Below are 23,311 nucleotides of genomic sequence, written 5' to 3'. Positions count from 1 at the left end.
TGTATATGTACAGTCTGTATGCCCACGTTGTGTGTATAGTAATGCGTTGGTGTGGAATGCTAATTTAGAAATTTGGGCGCGAGATAAGAGAATATATGTTGCGCCCAAATCAGTCAAGCAATATAAGGTACATATTTGTACGCTGAAGAGAGTGCATACAAATGCAGATGATTTAATTTTTGGTTTGCAAAAAATGTTACCACATTTTTGTTCTAGAAAAATCACAGACTTTATTTACCAATTAAGGTAAATTGTTTTGAGCGGATGCATTTTCATTGGTAGTAATCAATCATTAATGGCGTCAAATGTTACATACATTCCAATTAAATAATCGTACTTCGGCATAGTTTCACCTATATATATATATATATATATTACCGACAAAATTTGGGCGATATATTTATTTCCTGGCTGGGTAGCCTAAGTAAAAACTTTTTTATCAATATTTAATTAAGTTTTACAGCTAATGACTACTGTCGCGCAGAAAAGGCCAAATGACACTATGGCCTGTATGTCATAGCTACAAGATACCTTAGAAATTAAGAATTGATGAGTTCTTTGTGATGATTTTAGCTCAATGTTGTCATGTAATTGGTCACATGACCACACCAAGTTTTGTTACTCATTCAGTATAATTTTTTCGTTCATATGTTTGTTTGATTTTCAGTCATGATTGTACGCGTGAAGCACTTATGCAAAATCGTTAAAGGCATATTATAACTTGAATATGTTTAATTGCATTGTGCGCATAACTTAAACAAAAGGTAACGCCTTAATAGTAAATTGTACTAAATGATATATTAACTTGTGACATGTTGAATGGTCAACTCGCGTGAGTATGTGTAACAAAGTTAAACATTGACGTAGAAAGTTGAACATCCATAAAACATACCTGTAACTTTCGTTAATGGTCAATTATATCGTCTGCCTTTGTTGATACATCTATATGTCTTAACGTTTTGTAATCGGGGGTTACATAAGTTACAAAGTATATATTCCATTCTATAAGCAATTACGGTTTATATTGGCATATATATTAATGTTTTTATCAACATCTTTTTCACTCTTTCACAAATAATGTAAAAGACATATTCAGCGACTCGAATTTCTTTATGTTTTATTTTGCCGCATATTTAGTTTCAATTTCAAAATGGGTGACATTGGGAATAATGTGGATCAGGCCAGTTCACTTTTACATAACTTAGCCAAATGATAATTGTAAAGTTTAAATTTTGTGTAATAAACAATTTTTAAAATTTAAAGAAAAGTGCATGATCTCCACTGTCATACTGATATTAATCAATGTTTAATTAAAAAATTAAATCAACAAAATAATATTTTTGACACTGATGTATTTAAAGGTTGATGCAATTTCCATACAATATTTCTTTCTTATTTAAATTTCTAATGGTTAAAGCACTTGACCCATTGTTGCTTAACAACGCGTTATATAATCATAATGCATATGTTGTAATATCGCTTAAGTTGTACGCAATCACTTTCCCTTACACCATGCCTTGGTAAACTTGTACATTTTAATATACTAAAAAGTACTCTGCAACTTTTTGAATGGTTGCTACACTTTCACGCTTGCTTGAAATAATACCAGTGTTGCCAGACAAAAATCTAATTTGGGCGCTTTCAATTGTACCCAAAGAATCAAGTCACTACACGTACCTTGACCATGCCTATATTTACTACGTCAGTTCCGGGGGCGTGACTATCTAGCCTGGAATTGCCCTTGTTCAATCAAACCAACTATTGCTTCCGTGTATGTTACGATACCATTAAAGAGTGTGCGCTTGAAAGAAGTTGTCGCATTATACCATTAGTTGCTTACTCGAAGCACATGTGTTGTTAAATCTTGACTTCTCAAATGTTAAGATTGACTCTTTTGAGAGCATAATTGGGAGAAGGATAAGAGCGTTTTAAAGCTACGCATTCGGGTGGAAAATATTACCAAATCACTATTTTGATATCAAGCCGTGCCAGTGTGTGCATTATATTCTGCCAGTTTTATATTTGATTAACCGGAGTACTTTACCGTAACAACATTTGCAATGAAGTGTACCAAGGCATCAGCAATGGAACCAACCCAAGCAGTACTGATCAAATGTACTTGCTCTGTACTATTTTTTTACTTTTATTTAACTTTTGCAATGTATTCCGTCGAAGCAACTTGTTACAGCGATAGTTCTTTAAGAACTGAGGATAAAACATCGCTAGTACCTGTGGTAGTTAAAGCAAGGATCCAGGGTCGTAGCGAAAGTGGTGATTTAGAGGTACGAGTGACAAGAACGCTTAAAGGAGATCCTAATCGTCTTGACAAAAGGGATATTACTGTGACGGGCCTAGATGCAGCAGGCCCCGTCAGGTTGGGAACTACCGAATCAAGAGTGACGGAATGTATGCAGAATGCAAAACAAAAAGAAAAATATATCTTATTTTTGCAAGAGACAGAAGATGAAGATGTATTTACTTTACAATTTGATGGAGTGCTGAATAGCAAAGAGGAACTTCGTGTGCTACGGAAGGTCATCGAGAGAGAAAACGGTAGGTGTCAGAATGAAAAACAAAAAATGTAAAAAACATGATCTTACACTAGTAAATATTCCATAAGGTATCGTAAATGTTAACCTTTATTTCACTTTTAAAATCACCGTTAATAGTTTGAATTTCTCAATACATGAAGTTATCAAAATCTTCAAATATCTATTCTTCAGATGGTTTAATGTTGTTTTTGGTGTATTGTGACAGATGACCAGGATAATTGATACAAATAACTTAGAATTTATCTCGTGGATTAATATCATGCGTTACAGTAAACAACGTGTCAGTTGAGTAAATAATTCATTATTGCAATTATTTACAATGATTGAGCAATAACAAAATTTGTGAATGTATATACAGAGCAAGCTTATAGTGACAGTGAGTACACTATTAAATATTGTACTTTGACCAAGGTATACAAATATGCTGTTTTTGCTCATGCAGCATTATGAAATATCGTGAGAATTGCTCGAAATTATAGACTGCTATTCAGTCAATAGATGTGCATTTGAAGCACCATAATTTAAGATCTTGATGTAGACCTTTATTTTAGAACCTGCAGTAATGAAAAGTGTTTGATTTGGACCAAAAATTAATAATGTTGTCTTATTTATGTGGACTGTATTACCCTATTCGATCATTTTGCGTTACTCAAACAATCAAAGGTGAAAGGTCAATCCCAGAGTTTGTACAGTGGTTGATTATGGTCATTGAACCATGCATTTGAGAATGCGAATCCAATCATGCAGGGTTTATTTGACGTTATTGGGCGTTCATAGCACCCAATTAAATAGATTTATCTAGATTCAGATCTTTTGATATCATCATATCTTATTATACTTCACAGGTATCCCCCGTGTCTATTCTTATTCTATTTCAACATTGACTTTATAAATCGGGTCACGGGGAAGCCCTTTTACCGTGTGAATTTGCCAAGCGCATTAATAATCGTATTGTAGAAATGACAGATCAACAAAGAGTCTTTTATTTCTTTTGTGAAGACTTCCTTTTATGTTATTCTGTTGGGCATATTTGTGTGTTGACATTGCGCAAATCACATGTATGCTGACCAGGTATGCGATTTACGAATAGATTTAGGTTTTAATTAAGGTATTTCCCACCGGATGAATTTGAACTTCTTTAAACAAAAGGCAGCGTGATTTACCTATCTATACGTACAAGTATCAACCTCAAAGAACACCTTCCTTCTTACCTTACAATAAACAAAGCTATCCACTACCGGCCCCATTCATAATATAACACCTAAAGCCTTTTTATGGATATCTAAATCTGAAGGAGGATGGTCCGATTTCATCTTATGCTTATTCCACTTTGGTCAAATGACCTTGACTCCAATCCCATCTATTTTATGATAATATTTCAATCCCTTCTGATATGATTGACATGGGAGCCAAAATGAGCAATACATTTAATAATTGGGTTAACCCACTTTCGACACTGAATCCAAACAAAACATCTTTCAGTCCGCTTTCAGCCTAATATTATTTGAGAGTTAATACGCGGGCTCTCCACTGATATGCCAACATCACCCGATGGAAAAAAAGGTGGAGCTGTGGTTGTTGATCTGACCATCCTCTTATATTACACGAAAGTTTGGCTTACATTATTATTAATCACATTCATGTTGTGTTACATTTAATCGTTTAAAGTCATTCATGATCCATTATTGCCCTAATTAGACGTGTAAGTGGGACACAGTCAAATCTAATGTTATTAAAAGGCGTAAGACAGTAAGTCACGATAATCCTCTTTCTAACATGGCGTTTAAGGTCAGGTGTACGCATTTTCTGGTTCAACTTTTGGTCACAAATGTCATTCAATCATCAAATCTAACATCATTATCATCATTATCCCTTCATGAGGTCTATATGACAGTGAATCATAATTATAATTGATAAATTGGACATCCCCATACTTATGGCGGCTACGAGGCTTTACCAATTCTCAATTTACTTGGCTTCTGTAATTAAGTTTAAGAACTCGGAGTGTTCTTGCTGCTGATTGGTTAAAAGTTGATTAAAGGCACCCTGTATGGATTCTTAACTACAAGTTGATGAATTTTAATAGCCATGATAGCGGGTGGCTAAATACAAGTCCATACCATTTTTAACTAGGTTAAGTAACTTAATATTAAGTAAGCAGTTAAGTAAGCTATTTTTAAGCGTTTTATTTTCATTGTTATAATAGATATTCTTATCAATTTCTTATTTAGACCATTATTATCATGTACAATGATCAATTATTTTGCAATATATCTTAGAGTTCAAACATGTGAATAAATTTCAATAGGCAAACGGTTTTTCAAGGTTGTCACTAAAATTCTAAATTTAGTTAAAATATAAACGGTAAACCCGTGACATCATCTGCATAATGTATTATATTAGCCTTAATATTAAAGGCTTAAGTTTAGCCGTACATTGTTTTTCACCAAGATCCGCACCGAGATCCGCAGCGTGGATATGGTTTTGCCTTTGAGGATAGTGTCTGGACCACCCCCACCTTGGCAAAAATCCCATAGTCACTCACTTTTAAGGGCTGAATTCAGTGAATTGATAAGCCCTTGATAAGAAGCCCTTTAATTCATTCAACCCCTTAACATAATCTCTTGTCACCTTGCTATCTTTTGACCCTAAGACTACTTAAATCTGGGGTACGGTAGGGCTAAATTAAGTACCGGTACGGTGTGACGTGCCGGCTAACAGGGTACACCATACATGTGTCATAAGAAGGGCTGGATATTTTTATCAATAGGGACACGAGCAAGTTTTCACTTGAATGACCTAAGTTCCCCCTGTCATGTTTAATCTATAGCCAAGCTGGGTTCACATTTTGCACAACCTGTACCTGATGTATGTATGGTGCACAATCTCGTGGCCTGATTGGGTCTGGAATAACTGAAGATTGTCAAAGGTTTGAAGGTTCAGACACAGGGCTTACCTGGAGTTATTTTTAATGATGCAAATAAGCCTAAACTTGCAGTGCAGATTTAGTACATAATTGTACATAGGGTACGCGATTTCAAACTTTAACTGAAGCTGCAAAGTGTCTAAAACTTGAAAGTCATAATTCATCATGTTTGTAATACTTTTGTTATTTAATTCTTTCGTGCATTAAGCAGTTCATATTTAAGCTTTGGAATATTTTGTAGGATTCAAACGTTTCCCTATTAAAGCAAAACGGTTGTAACGTGTCACAATTTTAAGCACTTTTCCAATTTTTCTTAGTCGATTGTTTTGTCCAATTTCATTGGATTAATGATGAAACAAAACTACAACAGTTTGCAAACAGCTGTGCAACATGGAGTTTGGTCACGACATTCAGCAAAACCACGTGCGTGTACTTTGTAGCCCTGCCAACCATACCACCCGATACGATAATATTTCATAAATACTAGTATATCACAGTAACCTTTGTAATTTTTTTATTCAAACAAAACAGTTCATTTTGCTACTTGTACAACACGATGAAAATAAAACATACAAAATGGATGAAGCTAAAGTAGCTTAAAGTGTTAATATATAGATCAGTAGATATAGATGCTATGTTCTTTTCAAGGTTCGCCATCATGCACCTCGAAAACCCTTTAGTCAACGTTTCCATATGAACATTTTTTAGTATTTGAACACAGGACCTTCAAGTTACCAGGCATTTACATGTCTGCAGGTCTACTAGCTGATCTAAAGTCAGCTAGCCAGTTCAGAAAAGATTGATTTTTTGTTCATGTTGGGTGGTGATATGTATGACATTAACATTACATAAAACATCCGCTGACATTCATTTTGTGCAAATTCGGGTGCAACCACAGATACCACATTCATCTATAATATTGCCAACTATTCCCACAATTGAATAACATTTATTTATCATTGTCAAATTTATCCCTACACACCCTTGGAAATGGTATAGAGGTTATCAGCAGTTTCAGATCCTGAGGTATTCTTTTCATCTAAACGTGATTGTAATACGTTGGTTAAGTAGTGGTGAAACACTTTTAGCAGGTAACCGAAGAGCTGAAAGCTGCTGAAGAGCGTCACCCAAAAGGTTGAAATATTAAAGTTGATATAAAGCGTCTAATGTGCAGTATCCTACTGATCTAAACTGTCCTCTTTTGCATTACTGTCCCATCCCACATGCCAAGATTCACGTGCGGTGCAATTGAAAGCAAATCATTCTTGAATTACCTTAAACAAATGATTTGAAAAGTATTATCATGACTTTTCGATTGCAAATCATCTGGTGTCAGACATTATACCATTATACCGCAGATGCCCCATGACTTAAATGGCACAACCATGCTGACATAGTCGAGAGTAGAGATATTTCTTACATTGAAAAAGCGGCAGATGTGTGAGAAACTTCATTTTACTTAGTATTCGCTACAAAAATATTTAAACTTATTTTAAGTAAACCGTATAAACTGAGTCAACATCTTTAGCAAACATGTTAATGTGAAGTTAAGTGGTGTTGTTATTGGTTCTCAAGTGTTTAGCAACCTACTTGGTATCCAAGTGCCTAACTACAAATGAATATTGGATGATATGGTGGGACAATGCATGCCGGGACAATGTCCCCCAAAATCTTAATTTTCGTACTTAAAATTTCTTTATGATCATACTTGCGCGTCTGCATGAATAGAGATATGCACAGTATTAGCTCCACAGCTCATACAGCAATTAAACCAGGCACAAGGCACTACGTAGTAAATACCTAAACATGCCTATTGTAGAAGACAATAGTGTAGAAGGCAATCCATTTACAACGGAGTGCCCTGTGCATGATTTAATTGCTATACGAGCTGTGGAATCAATACTGTGCATAATTGTGTTCATGTAGATGCACAAGTATGATCATAATGAAATTGTAAGTACACAAATTTAATTTTACTAATACCTGAATACTAGTTATATTAGCTCAATCGGCTGTATTATTTTATAGTAAGATTCTTTATTTTTATGTGCAGCGCTCAGTGATTTTTTTAAATATATATAATAAATCCCTTGTTATTAGACTCGATATGATGTACGGTATCAATTCGAGCCCCGTTATTTGAATGCCATAATTCTGGTCTCTGAAAATACAAAATTAAGCAAGTAAATTCGAGGCCGTGGAACACACATCTAGATTACATAATAATGATAATCATGGTGTTGTAAATCTAATTATTTTACCAGGCAAAGTGAAATCGAAAGAATAAACTTTTTGACACTCATTTGCCATTTTAACTGGAGATTACCGGTCAATGTCCAATCGTTATCTATTTACAATAATACAAACCTATATATGCTGCATTTCATTGACAAAAATACTAGATCGACCTACTTAGCTACTTTAAATAAGGAATGTAGACTTTGCTTTCTATATTTCTGTGACTTATGTTATCGTAAAGGAATGTCTCAATATAGGCAATAGGTCGTATCCAAAGATAACTTAAATGTAATGCATTGTTAATTATTTGTCTTCTATTCACCGAGTCTTGTAATTGCGAAATCACGATCATGTGTATCTGACAGCTCAAACTGTCAAACTGCTCTGTCATGGGTAACTGGTATATTCCAGAGTAGCTTTTGTCAATAAAAGAAATAGCTGGAATTCCAAGTTTACTTTCTACCATTGCTACTGTTCATTGACAATGCTTTGAAGAAATGCAATCAATTAAATCTGAAAAATCAAGGAATTCTAAAATTTATAATTACCCGCACATTTTGGATTTCCATTTTTTTACTGAGAATAAAATAGATATAACTATTTTTCATGTTTTAGCTGGAATTTCAAATCTTTTCTAAATGTGTGTGTGCTGTGCTGGGTGTGTACTTATTTTCTAGAATAGCCCCACTTTTAAGTACAATGTACATCGCATACTCAGTCCAGATCTTTAACAAAATGATATTGGTCTTGGGTTTGTGAACTTGATCTTTACCAGAACATCATAGTTACAAAGTTCACCAGTCGATAAGGGTAGTTCATTGGTAGATGTCACCAATTATTGTTTGCAGTAGGCTACACATGTTATTTTATTCCTAAATATCTATAAATATGTGTAGTATCTTGAAGAGGAAAAGACTAAGCTTTATGTAACAATGTTTAAACGTACAGATGTTTTTATTCTTCTGTTATTTTTTAAGGTGTAACTCAAAATAATACTTGTTTGTTTACACAATACAAATCAGATTATGTATATATGTTGTCTTTTCAATTTTACACATGATTAAACAAATTGAAAAGTGAAAATATTTTGAGGGAATTTCTAAGTGTGACGGCTTCGGGTCATGCGGATACTCGAATGTCTGGCTTGGAAATGAGAGTAAGGTTTACCCGGAGACAGCCGGTCCTATGGAAGTGTTATAAAGGTGGGTCTGTATTCCGCACCCAGTCTAAAATGTTTGCAAACTTCATTTGTATATTGCTACCACTTACACCCACGGTAATAACTTTAAGTGCCACAATGAAATAAGATAAACAAAGTAAATAAATATTATTTGATATAATACATTTAAATGATACTTGATAGTTTTTAACCACAGAGTATTTAGAAAGTGACCTCATGAGACTGGGCGACTGGGGAACTCGGATAATTTCAATGTCTATATAATAGAGATCTTATTGAATTAGAGGTTGATTTAAAAAATTGAAATAGGAAATACAGTGTTTGCGAATATGTGCAAACATGTTTGACCTCACTCTCCATTAGATGCGAGCAAATTTGAAGCTCTAGAAGACACAATGTTGCTAGTTTACTCAGGTATAATAGTGTGAGCTTTTAAAATAGAATGGCATACCTGATGCGGAAAATAGGAAAGACGTAATGTTGCCAATGTGCTCAGGTACTCTATAGTAGGAATGTGAAGTTTAAATAGAGTGACATACCTTATGTAGTTATAAGAACAAACAATGTTACTATTATACACATACTGTATATTAAGAGTACAATGACACCGCGGTTTTTTCTATCTCGAAGTATGGGACACAAAATATATTTTCCCTTATAAGTTATATCTACTTATCATATGGTGGCTCTAAAGATCGAACGGCTCTTTTCAGAGCCACCAAATCTCCAGTAGGAAAGGGCACCTCCAAAACGAATCTTTTCAGAGCCACCATGAGGGCGAAGTGGAAGTAATTCTTGTCCTTGACCGACAGTTTCATAATACTTATCCGACTGGCAGAACCTCAATCGGTTCAATGCTTTATACTGATAATCAAACATTTACTTATTAAGCACGATTGTAGTGAAGTTATCAAATTGTTTTACGAAACTCTGTTAGAAAGCACTAAACCATGCTAACAATGGATATAACCTATACAACTTATAACCTATTGGCCGTGACTTTGACCAGAAATTAAGGACAATTAGTAAAAATGTGGCGACAATATGAAATGACTCGTGTTACAGTCTCGTGTCAAGCGTAGTCAGACACGTCAAAGGTAACGTGAACTTTCCCCTATGTATAACTATAAGGCAATATATAGCATCATTCTCATGGCATAGTTCAGTAGCATACAATTACCCTCAGTGAAAGCTTATGTTGTAGAGTATGAGTTTGGATAACCAAATCTGATAATGTCATTTACCATTTGTAAATGCACTATGACTTGTATGAGGGTTAAAAGACTTTAAACTCGGAGATGACGACCAAAGTTTGCCTCATTCTCAGGCTTAGTTCAACAACCTCTACTTTGATGACTCTGAACATTGACCTCAGCCTCAAGTGGTGGCATATGTCTTTTTTGTACCGATCCGGCGCGGCAGTGGTCATTATATAAAGCAATTCAGGTGAACTGTGTTCTGTGCTTCTGTCAGATGAGAATATATGGGAATATAATGTAATTACATTAATTAATAATTGATCATTATTCAATAAATTACTATAGATAATGGTATGAAAGGACAAAGAAATTGAACTGAATTCAATCTATTACTGGGAAAAGAAAGTTACTTAATTGAAAGTCACCTCGTAGTCGTAAAATAATATTGCCAGGAAAAATAATTTTCATTCAAGCGTCCAACTACAGATCCAAGTTTTATTTTGACATTACTACACTTAAACCTGAAGAACAAATTATTATTGCAAGTATTTGCAATTAACAGAAAAGAAAGCAATAAATTGTTTTGTTAATTATTGTGTGTTTTCTGATAGTGCGGATTGCTGACCAAACAATCCCGGCGCCTATGACACCTGCGTGTTGCCCACGCATCTCATACTAAAATTCAGATCGTGGTACTGATGGTGGTATTATGATAAAAAAAAAATTTTTAAATGCAATGATAGCTGCCATGTACTGCAGTACCAATAGCTGCTATGTATACTTCAATATCAAATCAAACCAAGTATTTTTGAGCAAGGACAATCACGTATTTACATCCGATCGACTCTTTCTGTAACTGACTGTATTGCATAAGCAACGTCGTAAAGGCGTACCACTCGTGTGGTTCATTTGTCTCATATCCCTGATTTGCCCAACTTTTTATGTACCATCTTGAGGAGATATTCAATGGGTCGCCGTCACGTACGACTTGGATTTGTTTACGGAATTCCAGAGATAGTCACAGACAATAGTAAATCAAAGACCTCATAATATTCATATGTAACAACAAGACTTTGAAACAATAAATACACGAACATTAGTATTTAGAGTCATTGAATCGTTTAATTGGTTAGTGAATGATTGAAGTTACTGCACCGGTATACGTAATCAGCGCGAAGACAATCATCGCTCAGAAGGGTGTTATTTAAGGAACAATAAAATGGGATTAAAATTGAGGTAGTATTTGATATTACGCAATGCACGACACGTGATAATTGTTAGTGTTGCTTCCAGTTTTTATATTCCTTGACTAAAACCAAAGAATTTTGCTCAAACTTGTCCTTGTGATTGGAAAAACAGTGTGAATCCGGCAACTTGAGCGGATCATAATTACCATGATTTCGGCCATACGCCTGGCAAAATCATGTTACTTTTAATAGTACAGCTGAATAATGGTAGTACAGCTGAATAATGGGACATAATATGCATAAAATGTGGGTAATTTGTATATGGTTCAAACAATATATGGCACTATTTCCAGTGCAAACAGTGAAACACGTGCAATTTAACCTTGTTTTATAACTCTTTCGAAACTTTGCTCAAACTTTAAGTATGAAATAGAACATTCTCAGCCAATAATACAAATAGTAGTATACAGTATTAAAGAATGAGTTGTTGTTGAGCATGGAAACCAAAAGGTTTCATGGAGGTAAAGTGCAAATTCTTTAGTCCAAATTCTTTTGGTCTTGACAACTGAAATAGAGTGCAGTGAGCTGCCATTGGGTTTATGAATAAGATATCAAAGCATTTGGTTCCCAGGGTTCGCCTCTAGGTGCGTAGAGTTTATCATCGATAAAGCTTTATACACGTATTACTGACACTAAAAGGGAAAAACGGGGGAGTCCTTGCTGTGTGAAGTTGATAGTCGGGTTAAGTACGAACTCGGTGGGTGCTCAACCCCATTTAACGAGCAGTATACGGTACCCTGTGTAAGATATAATGTAAAAACAAGAAAATAAACACAAAATAGATAAAAAGTCTAAATATTGAGATCAAAGTTTAAAATTTATATAGCTTTTATTGATCAAAATATAGAATACTAGGTATGATTTAAGCATTTTACCAGGGACCTATTACTAGTTGACCCATGGCCATGTTGGTAGATCACTGCCTGAAGAATTCAAGTTGAAGTTGACGACTCGCATAACTTTACGCCGCCAAAATTCTTCTTCCCTCCATTTTATCGTGACATTTGCGGTGTTGAAGATGATGAAAATTAGCATCTTGAGTCCCTGGGACTACCCGACATCAGAGGATGAAAACAACCAGCCCCATAATGCACTGCGGCTTAACAACACGGATGTAGACATTACGATTACACGTGCAGTTAATGTTGTTATCACTGCCTTGTCACGTTCTGATTCAATTAGAAATACGGTACTATAGATATTTTCTGAGAGGCAAAAACTCCTCAGTTATTAAAAAAGCATGCAAGTCAGACCAACCATGCATGATCAAGTTGAACATGGAACCTTCGGGTTCCCAGCTCGATACTCACAAGTACAAGCCTATAGAATCGAGTTCTAAACATTTTTAGATGAGAGTAATATCTTTAAATAGTCTAATTATGAAAGTAACGGTCTGATTACTAAAATGACCACGGATAATTAACATCTTCAATTAACAGCATTTGATAATTGATACTGATTACACACAATTTTTGCATTGCATGACGGGGCGATAAAAATTGTGCCTATGACTTGATATACCTGGGGCTAGAATAATCCTGGACTTAAAATACCACCTCCCTACTCACTTAGCGACGGTGCATTTAGTGTCCACTGTTTATACCCATACGTCATCATTTTGAGACTGTGTAAATATTGCTAATGCACTATAAATGTAATACGCACAAAAAGACAAAATCACACCGTTTTGGGGAAAAACAAAACAAATTGGAGTGGATATATATGACAATAATCTTTTGCAAACGATGAACAAAATGGTGAATTCAATAATATTGGAATATTACTGGAATACTGTACGACTGTCTCGGACTGGTACACTTAACATGCTTACTGCACTGCAAAAGTTGAAAAGTTTACAAAACCAAAATACTTTGTTTTTGTTAACAACTATATACCAGACAATAAAATACAAGAACTTGAAATAATGCCAATCAGTCGTCTAGAGACCTCATGCATGCAATATATCATTAATATAAGTCCATGTAAAACTGCATTAAAAATTCAATATCTGTATCTCCACCAATTAACACTGAGCTTCATCAACCGTATTTCAGCCCTATGGTGTGCACTTATGTGTCTTTGATTATTTTGTCTAAATTAATTAATCTTAGTATGTTAAGTAAAACATCTGCACACATAGGAGTCCACAGTCGAGACGCGACGGACGCGTGCCACAAATTGTTTGAATATTTTTTTAAATTTACAAAATTACCATACTTGGATTCAACAAGAAGTTTATTTTTATTTGAGAACAAATGCGTAAACTGTTTCTAAAAGTCTCGATGTTGTAAGAACTAAGCAGGTAATCTTATTATAAGAACTTGTTTTAACAAGTTCTTATAATAAGATTACCTGCTTAGTTAAAAATAACCCCTCCCTCAAGTATGACTTCCTCAACATTTTAAACTTCTATCTGAACCAGCTTTTTCCTCAAAACACTTTGTAATGAAATATAGCATTCAAGTCAGGTAGCTATATATATAGGTCGTAAGGAGACGAAGGAAGAATAATAAATATTAAAGGCCACGGTCACGGGCACGCACCTTAGGATCTAGCCTGTCAACATTTGATTTCTTAAGAAAACACCTAAAGCATTACATTTCTGTCACCAGCAAAAAGGGAAGATTTTCACATGAAGTAGCGTTTTTTATACGCATACGCATCATTTGCAGGATAGGCATATTGAATAATACAATAGAAGACGATGACAGATGTTGTGATCATATCTACCTACGTTAAGCTGAAAGAGTCACCATTAATGCTGATATTGTCTTAACAATTTACATTGTGGTTTCAGATACAGTATTTATACAAAGTGCCAAATAGAGAAAGATCCACCGAACTAATATGCCTTGTTTTGGTCAATTTGACCAGTTCTTATTAAATTTGAAGCTCAACGAACATTCCAAAACTGAATGCAAGAATTGCAAGTCCCGTTGCCTTAAATGTGTTCGTTGTGCTGAATAACATCCAGAGTAACTGCAGTTTTCTCCCGATATTAAAGTAGGACAAAAAGCGGATATCCCTCAGGAACCTCAACCCTTTCCCTCCCTCAAAAGGTTCTTGGGGTTAACACAGTTAAAGGAGGTAGTTAGTACGTTAATACAAAAGGCTTCTTGAAATTTTATTTTCTACACTGTTTCTGATGACGATTGTGTCGACAATGTCATGAATACTAGACACCACCAATCACTGCTATTCCTATTGCCTCTGCCATATGGGATTCCATACTTTTCAACAAATTTCCGACTGCTTGGAGCATTTCAAAACATGGTTGCGACATTTAGTAGATTATGCTTAACATTTTGGAAAAACTTTTGTAAGAACTGACCCACTATGCATCCTCAACCATGTGAATGGAGACATTAGTGGGTCAGTTAACCAAATACATTCATTGACTGAATTGGGATATTTCCTCTCTCAGAGGAGACGAAGATTCTTAACAGCCAACAGCTATCATAATACCCGTATTCCCAACTGAAAAACTATCCAACAAAGGCACTTTGATACCGTATAACTTTCATTTGGAGGGTTCTATTCGAATCTTTTGTTTGAGCTTTTAAAGGTCAACTTTCTCTACCCCTATCGCTTCAAAATTAATGCAGAATTCAACTTTTCATACCAACACACAGGATCTTATAGCCATGATAACAACAGTACTTTCTCTATTCCGTGCCCTATAGACTAACCTATTCTATATCATGTGTATTTCTCCTGTACTTTTTAATATCAGATAGGGACCAGATATACCAGATGATCGTTCATGATGATGGCCATTGCTCCAGTTGCTGGAGCATCTTGACAATCAGGCATTGTTGGTGGCTGCAAGTTTGTTCTTCCTGCCCATCCTTTCTGAAACATGTGAAACGCCAATATGTTGCCATCTCCCAAAGAGATCACGTATTGTCTTGGCCTCTCAGCATTTCCTCTTATTCCTCTCACATCACTAATGTTCAAATCATGGTTATTGTTTTAAGATTTTATATAACATTCTTATTTACTTGTATTATGAATTCTGTCGTTTCAAATCAAATGAAAGCATCATTACTGCTGAGAAACTTTTCAACCATCTGATCACAGTACCTCGTAGTCTTGTAGTGTATGTGGGTGCGCCAAAGGTATCCGTGTACAGAGGTTCTTTGCGTCAAGCGGTAGATAATGTTGTAGAATGTGTTTAGAATATTAACATTAACAAATATCTCTGTTCTTCTTATTCATTCCTTCAGATTCCTTCAACTCATCTACAGCCTCATCCCCTAACGTTACCCAGCTAGACAACACATCGGCACCACCCAATATGACTATAGCATCTACATCTACCAAACACTACACAGGGTGTCCCAAAGATGGCTACTGTCTCAACGGAGGAGAATGTGCTTATCTCATCAAACTACAGAAATACTTTTGCTTGTAAGTACGCCGAGGATTAAACTTCCATTTCACAAAAAGTTGGCACATGCCATAACATCGTTGCACAATTTTTCACTAGGAAAGTTTGATCTTGATGTGGTACAGTGTTGCTCTTTTTCATCATATCGCTTTCATTATGTGGCTCTTCAGAATGTTTTACCATTAAGTATTATATCATGATTATTTTTTGTTCAGCAAATATAACCATTGTTATTTAATAAGGGACCGATCGTTATTTACGGCAGGGGGGGAATGGGTGTTTTGGCAAAAATATCGACAAAAAATTTCGCTTTCCCCCCTCGCGTCCGCTCAAAATTTTCGCGTTCCCCCTTGTTTTCCCAATTTTCTCCATTTAAAATTTAACAATCCCCCTCTTGGTTCAACTAAAATTTCAGGTTCCCCCTCAAGACCACAAAAAAATTTCGTGTTCCCCCCCTAAATTTACCCATCCCCCCCTGCCATAAATAACGATCGCTCCCTAAACAGATAAAAATATTCTGCAGGGCAAATCACAAATGGAAAAGTTATGAATCCTAAAGTGTTCAAAATATACGCAGAAATACTTTTGCCTTATACAATGACAAAATATCGTTGCCATCCCCATACATATTAGCCTATATGCAGCCCATATACGTTCAATCTTATTGGGCAATATCAAAGACCCTAGATACAAAATCTACCAATATACATGTACACTACCAATGATCGAGTGTACAGTGCACAGTGCACAATGGTAGATTTTGTATGCAGGGTTTTTGATATTGCCCAATATAATTGAACGTGTATGGGCTGCAAATGGGCCGCATAAGTAATACACTATTCCTTGGCAGAATAATCATGATAATAATAATAATCCAGGGATGATTCTTAATTATCATATAACTATGTCTAGGTCTCAATTATACATACCAATACTGTAGCTATTGGCACATGCCATTTGAAAGTAATATGATGGAATTTATCTTGATTTAAAAATTGAAAATTTTGAAGGTAAATTTATAGTACCAGGGTTCGGTTAAGATGCACCCTGGAAATACCTTCACTCTTTATAGTGAATGGATTTAGATAAACCAAGATAACTGGAGAGCACTTAAATACAAAAGAAAATTGGTTTCTCTAAATTGTTCTGGTGATTAAATGAAATAAATACCTTTGTTTGTAAAGTGATATAATCTTATCACTATTTGAAAGGAGTAATTTCGAGGTGATTTTGAAGAAATATTTTGTCTGATGGTTACTTATACCATTAGCCATGTCAGTCAGCTGATCATTATTTGCTATTCGACAAAATGTCTTAAGACGTTATTTTGGAATTTACACCAATCGTATTAGCAACTCAACAAGACACTTGAAAGTTGATAAACATGATAAGAAGTTTATGAATTATTGATATTATATCCCAATACCTAATCCAAGGGAATACTATTATTTGTGCATGACTAAAGTGGTGTAATTTTAATCGTGAGGTGAGTTGCACAAGGACAACAGTTGAGATTTTATCTATTTGAATCGTATTCAAGACACATTGATTTCAAAACGCGTCGATTATCAAAATGTGGTGAAAGTTCTTTTGAAATTCCTGAAACTGGATAACTGGATGCCCCTCTTAGTTATTTCAAATCTTTACATGTAAGATTATCAACTTTCAAGTACATTTTTGAGAAATCTTAAGAAAGGTCTGCCAATGAGGCATGTAACGCAAAGATATTGTCGAAGTATTATAATGATCACGTGTAACATCACGTGTTAACTATTCTTCTTCTATTGTACATGTATCACTAATTAATGATTTTTTTTTGTCTTTTAACAGCTGTAAAAGTCCATTTATAGGACCTAGATGTCAAGTCCATGACCCGTATCTCTCAAAATCAGGTAAATGGATTGTTTTATTCTTATTCAATTATTTCAGTTCTTTAACAATGATGCATTTATTTAGACTTATTCCTGATCATCACCTGTCATTTTCTCACGTACAATAATATATTTAGGTAGGAAAATATTAGTAATATAATTTTTTAAAACACATTTAAATGCTATGATTAAAATTCTAATAATTTATTTTTACTAAGTAACATGTGTATTTCTTTATTTTTCAGATGACCAAAGTAATAATATCTTTGATGGTGATATGCAAACAACTCTCATCACATTAGGCGTCATATTTGGTGCATTGTTATTTGTAGCCATCGTCTGTGCTGTAGCATACGTCAGATACAAGTAAGTGCCAAAATGTCCATTTAAGGTTAGCAACTATTTTAAACTGTTGCGATTTAGTAGTTCACAGCATCTTGGGAATCGTAGTGAGCTTTGGCAAAAAATGCATTGATCATTTCATAGCGAATGTGTAGAAGAATTCAAATATCACTGAAATACTTTTGTAGGTCCCGTGGTTCTTGAGTTATGTTGTAAAGAGGGCTGAAACAATAACACTTTGTAAGACGTACATAACTCATTCACAACAAGCAAGTTTTCAAAATATATGATTTGTAGAATGAACTTTTGCAAAACATCAATGTGTTATTTTTCAATAATATATTGATTTAGATAATGAAAATCTAACATTAGATTGGTTGAAAACAGGTTTAGTAAGAAAGCATAATAACTGAACAAAAGGTATAAGCTTAAGCAAATAATACCTGTGAAATTTATGGGGAATACGATTTCTAATCATTATTTTCCTTATTATTTCTAGATCATCATATTATCACGATAAAAGACGAGAATTAGAGTTCCAATTAGAAGAAATAAATCTTAGAAGTTTCGAAGAGCAGCAACCATTGAGACACAACAGTCAGCCACATAGAACAGATAGCAGACATAGCAGTCATGATTCACCACAAATAGTAAGTATATCGAGTTCATTCAACAATATTTCTCCTTTTTCTCAGGGACCAATTAGAGGTTTAAATACGTATCACTTGATGCTCGTGAAATTGTACATATTAATAATGTACTTGTACTGAGACGTTGATGCGTCTAATGCACGAGTCCCGCAGGTGGAGTGCATTAGACGCATCAACATCATGCATTACAAGTGCATTATTGTGTACAATTTCACGAGCATCAAGTGAAACGCATTTATTAAAATTTTTCACTCTTGAAATATGCGAGCAAATATAAATGTATCAACCAGCAAGAAAAATGAACACGTCCTAAAGCACTGCCAATAGTACGCGTAGTGCGCGCCCGTGCGTTTTATACAAATAAGTTTTAGGTCTATCCAATACTTACAATTTAAGACATTTTTTGGTTATACCATGGTTACCTTCGCAGGCGCGTAGCAAGCGGGGGGACAGGGTGGACGAAGCCCCATGGGCCCCGAGGGTTCAGGGGCCCGAAGCAGAAAAGCGAGAATTAAATAAGGGCTGATAATGGAGAGCAGGCCGGATTTTTATACCATTGGAGCTCATTGGGCCAGATGGGCCAGGGGCCAGGGCCCAAAAAATTCGGGCCCCAAAATTGCCCTCTACATCTTTCTTTTAACTCCAATAACAACATGTTTTTTGGTCAAAATAGGGCAAAATTGTAAAATTCAATTCGCAAATTCAAGTAGCAAAATTGAATTGAACAAAATATGTTAGTCTCCCATAGTCCCCCTTAGTTAAACCAAAACTTGGCCACTGACATGAGTGCACATGCCTTCCTCGACACGTGAGTTTGGGGCCTCCAAATTTTGACCTGGCCCAGGGCCCCCATAAGGTAGGCTAAATCCCGCCCTGGTTAAAAGGGCCCGCAGTACTGCTCCTTGTCCATGGGCCCCTCATGCTCTTGCTACGCCCCTGTACCTTCGACAAGTCAAATCATTCCAACAGACAATTTTTAAAGGACAAAGTTGTTACATAAGGCCAATTACAATTGATTCTTAGTTTCCTGTTTCCCGCCCGCGTCCAAAGTATAGAGAATTGCAAAATATTTAATTATTTTATTTATATTTTGGATTTTCTCTTTAAAAATAACTTTTAATGACAACCATTTGCTACTTTCTGACTTTGATCATATCATCTATAATGATGAATAAACATAGAACCTGATTGTACCATTACTTATGTATAAAATCAAACATAGTAGTAAAATAATTAAATGCATGCTCCTTGTCAAAATGGCTTGATGTAGGTTGCGACCACTTATTTTAAAATAAAGAAAATAAAAGATAATTAATAATTAATAATTAAAAGTCGCCTCATCCCTGGTTTTCAACCATGAAACAGGAAACTAAGAATTAATTGTGAAGGGCCTAAGGTACAACTTTAAAATAATTATGAAATTAATTCTTCTTTTAATACAAAATAACCAAATTCATTATGGGGAATTCCATATTTTATCCACATGGCAGTGCGGTGACAGCATACCGGTAAACCACATTTTTAGCACACAAAACACAAAAGGTGAAATGAATCGGAACGGTGATTTTCAAGTATAAACTTGACTCCGTTACACATGCATGATTAGTTATGACAGAAAAATATCTAAAATATTCAATGAATTCTTTTGACTTTTAATGGCATTTATTTGCATATCCGATGCTAATTCATCTTGTTTTATTCCCGATTCTATTTTAAAAAGATCTAAGAGAATTTTCTGTATCTTTTCTGTAGTTTAATTGTTCCCAGTCACGTGTGTAAATTTTGATGTTTCTTCTCACACCCCCACACAAAATGCCACATATTTACAGACAAAAATTCATTATTTTTAAAGGTATAGAAAAATAATAGTGTTAATAATTGATTTTTTAATGAACTTACTGAGTGATATAGGGGGTTAGCGGAAGGGTGGGTTAGTCAAGCTACGATGTTCTCGCCCAAAAGGAATTAAGGAATAATAATAAAGAACGTCCTGAAGTTGAGACGTGACTTAATCAAAACGCTGGTAGCACTCATTAATATAAATCTTACCTCTTTACACACATAATTAGCATTATTAGACAAATCCTCCATTTGGTAAATCAAAGTTTTTGTCTATACTGGTGTGTTTAGGGTCCATACGGAAGAACACATAATAGTGACTGTGTATTGAAGTAATTTGTGCACCGCAAATAGGAATCCCATATGGGGATAAAGCACATCCGAGAGGGTGTTGAAAAATCGGGAAGCTTAAAGGCGATTTGAAGCAGATTATGCATGAACCTTCTGTTTTGGTTGTTAAGATTCAAACAACGAAAGTTCTTGGTTGTTTTGGGCGTATAAGCCTTTCTTTGAAGAACTTAGTTTCTTTAATATTTCTAATTATTGGCTCAGTAGCGGCGGGTAATGGTCTAAACTTGTGGGCCTACAGGGGGGCAGAAATCCACGGCTAGAAAAGCATCTTAGTCCGAAAAGTATCATTATTCATATTTATTATTCCATTTTTACCAGATTTAATGTGATTGGGATATAAAATTTCAAAAAATCTAATTTATGTCTCTTATCTTCTTTTATTTTTTCTGCAGGAATATAATAGCACAACAAATTCGTCACCAAATAATAGTCATTTATTGCATCCACCTCGTCAGCAATCAAGACACTACTCATTACTGCCAGTACACGTTCAGCCATCAGACGAACCCAGTTTGCAAAGATCAAGATCAGACAATATATTCTCACAAACAAGGACCAGTGTTGTATAGCAATAATTCATCTTTTTTATATTGTATTTATGTATATTTTGAAATGTATATATTATAACAATTATTTTTTCAAGTGTCGTGTTTTTAATGTATTGTTTGAAATGTGTGACAGGAAGTTTGGTTAATATTATGCGGATGAATTTTGGTGTAGACATGTATTTGAGCAAAATTATGTTTAATTTCCTCACTTCATCTCAGCTCGAGAAAAAAGAGTTCTGAGCTAAAAAAAAAGTTGTTCAATTTAACTCTACTTACTTATCTCATGGCCAACTTTTACTTATGCAGTGCACAAGGGATCCCACAGCTAAATTTAAGAACAGGGGCGAGCGAGGAAGATGATATCATTAAACTTCATAATATTGAATTCTGCAACAAATACCATGTATAATGTATGTAAAATGTCTTCAAAGCTCACATTTTTATTCCGTATATTTCGGCGAAACCTTTCTCCGTCATCAGCGGATGATAGCTGAATGTTTACTGGTTGATCCTCTACCCATCTTGGACTCCACCAACGTCCAAATTGGGTAGAGGATCAACCAGTCAACATTCAACTACCAGCCGCTGATGACGGAGAAGGATTTCTCCGAAATATACGGAACAAAAAATATGAGTGTTGAAGATTTATTTTTAACATTTTACATATGTCTACTACCAACACGTGTAAAAACATTCATTCCATGTATAACATGTTTAATGTAATTCAAGATCAAAACTTAAAAGTAAAACATAGAGTTAACCAGACTTCCTTTTGTTCTTAAGGACTATAGATGGTGCAAGTTGCCAACTAACAGTCAATTTTACTGAACCCGCTCTACGGGAATAGAGAATACTGTTGGCAAAAACGCATAAATTATTATAATTATTGAGGGCTCAGTGCAACACAGCCACATCCCCAGTGTTGTGTTATTGATAAGCACGATTGTCTTTATTGCCCAGAGGAACTAGCTGATGGAGATGAGGCACTGTGTTGCAATGAGCCCTCAATATATTGTGCCACATTAGTGTGCGAGTCTGCACCAATAGGCCCCAATGCATTATTTAGCGTTTAGGCCTAGGCCAAATCTTGTACATTTCCATAGGGGGACTAGATGATCAGATAAGAATGAGTGGTGAATCCGGAAAAAAAGCTGGTTTCCATGGTAACTTGATCCATTAATAGATCTCTGCATCATATAAAATCATAGTTGAATTTTATGAACAATTATTTTGCTTCACAACACCATGACTATACTTTTCGAGGGCAGAAGAAAATTGGTTCATAGTAATTTATTGAGTAAACGCTGTCACATAAAAATTGTGTATGTTTTCTCTCTCTAAAACTCCTGAGATTGTATTTTACTCTATTTATATTGCATCGTATTTGTTTGACAAAATATTTCTGATTTGAGCTTGAGTTTTACCATCTTAAAATAATTTGAAAGAGCAATAACAATATTTGATTTAAGTTGTGGATAAAGAAAAAAAAGCCGTGGTGTTTTCTTTTGATCAATTACGCTCTTTTGATTTCATCCTAAAGAGTGATCTTTGCAGTGGCGGCGCCGCGGGAGGGGAGGGGTAAATACCCCCCATCACAACTCTTGCCAGTAAAGCCCAAAATTCAAAATTGCGAAAAATGTCCGCTCCGTTGCAGCAATTTTGCTCAAAATTTGTTGACCCCCCCTCCATCATTAACTTCACCCCTCCAACCAAAAAAGTCTGGTACCGCCACTGGATCTTTGTGTATTCATACGGTTTAATTCTGGTGGTGCTCCGTCAATAATAGGAATATATATGGGATTCATATCATCATAATAAGCACCGTATAAATAAAATAGATACTTCCTATGGTCTGTCAATTCCACAATTTTAACTTTAACTTAGAAAAACTGAATGCAAAGAAAAATATATAAATGAAATAAATAAATAAAAGGAATTTTGACGAACTTAGTACAGTAAACATGGTAAAAATTGTGAT

At 35.0% G+C, this 23,311-nt stretch overlaps 1 protein-coding gene across 1 annotated transcript; it reads left to right on the top strand.

Annotated features, from left to right (window-relative positions):
• Window positions 1–1,793: 1,793 nt before the first annotated feature.
• LOC140171225 (uncharacterized) lies at window positions 1,794–22,961 on the top strand. Its single transcript, XM_072194442.1, has 6 exons — window positions 1,794–2,553; window positions 15,569–15,752; window positions 17,563–17,624; window positions 17,849–17,969; window positions 18,445–18,595; window positions 21,178–22,961. Exons 1-6 carry the CDS (start codon window positions 2,061–2,063, stop codon window positions 21,352–21,354), a joined length of 1,188 nt encoding a protein of 395 aa, XP_072050543.1. The 5' UTR covers window positions 1,794–2,060; the 3' UTR covers window positions 21,355–22,961.
• The last annotated feature ends 350 nt before the right edge of the window (window positions 22,962–23,311 follow it).

The sequence above is a fragment of the Amphiura filiformis genome, chromosome 15 (assembly GCF_039555335.1).
Source record: "Amphiura filiformis chromosome 15, Afil_fr2py, whole genome shotgun sequence".
NCBI classification, from domain to species: domain Eukaryota; kingdom Metazoa; phylum Echinodermata; class Ophiuroidea; order Amphilepidida; family Amphiuridae; genus Amphiura; species Amphiura filiformis.
This window is presented reverse-complemented; position numbering and strand designations above follow the sequence as displayed.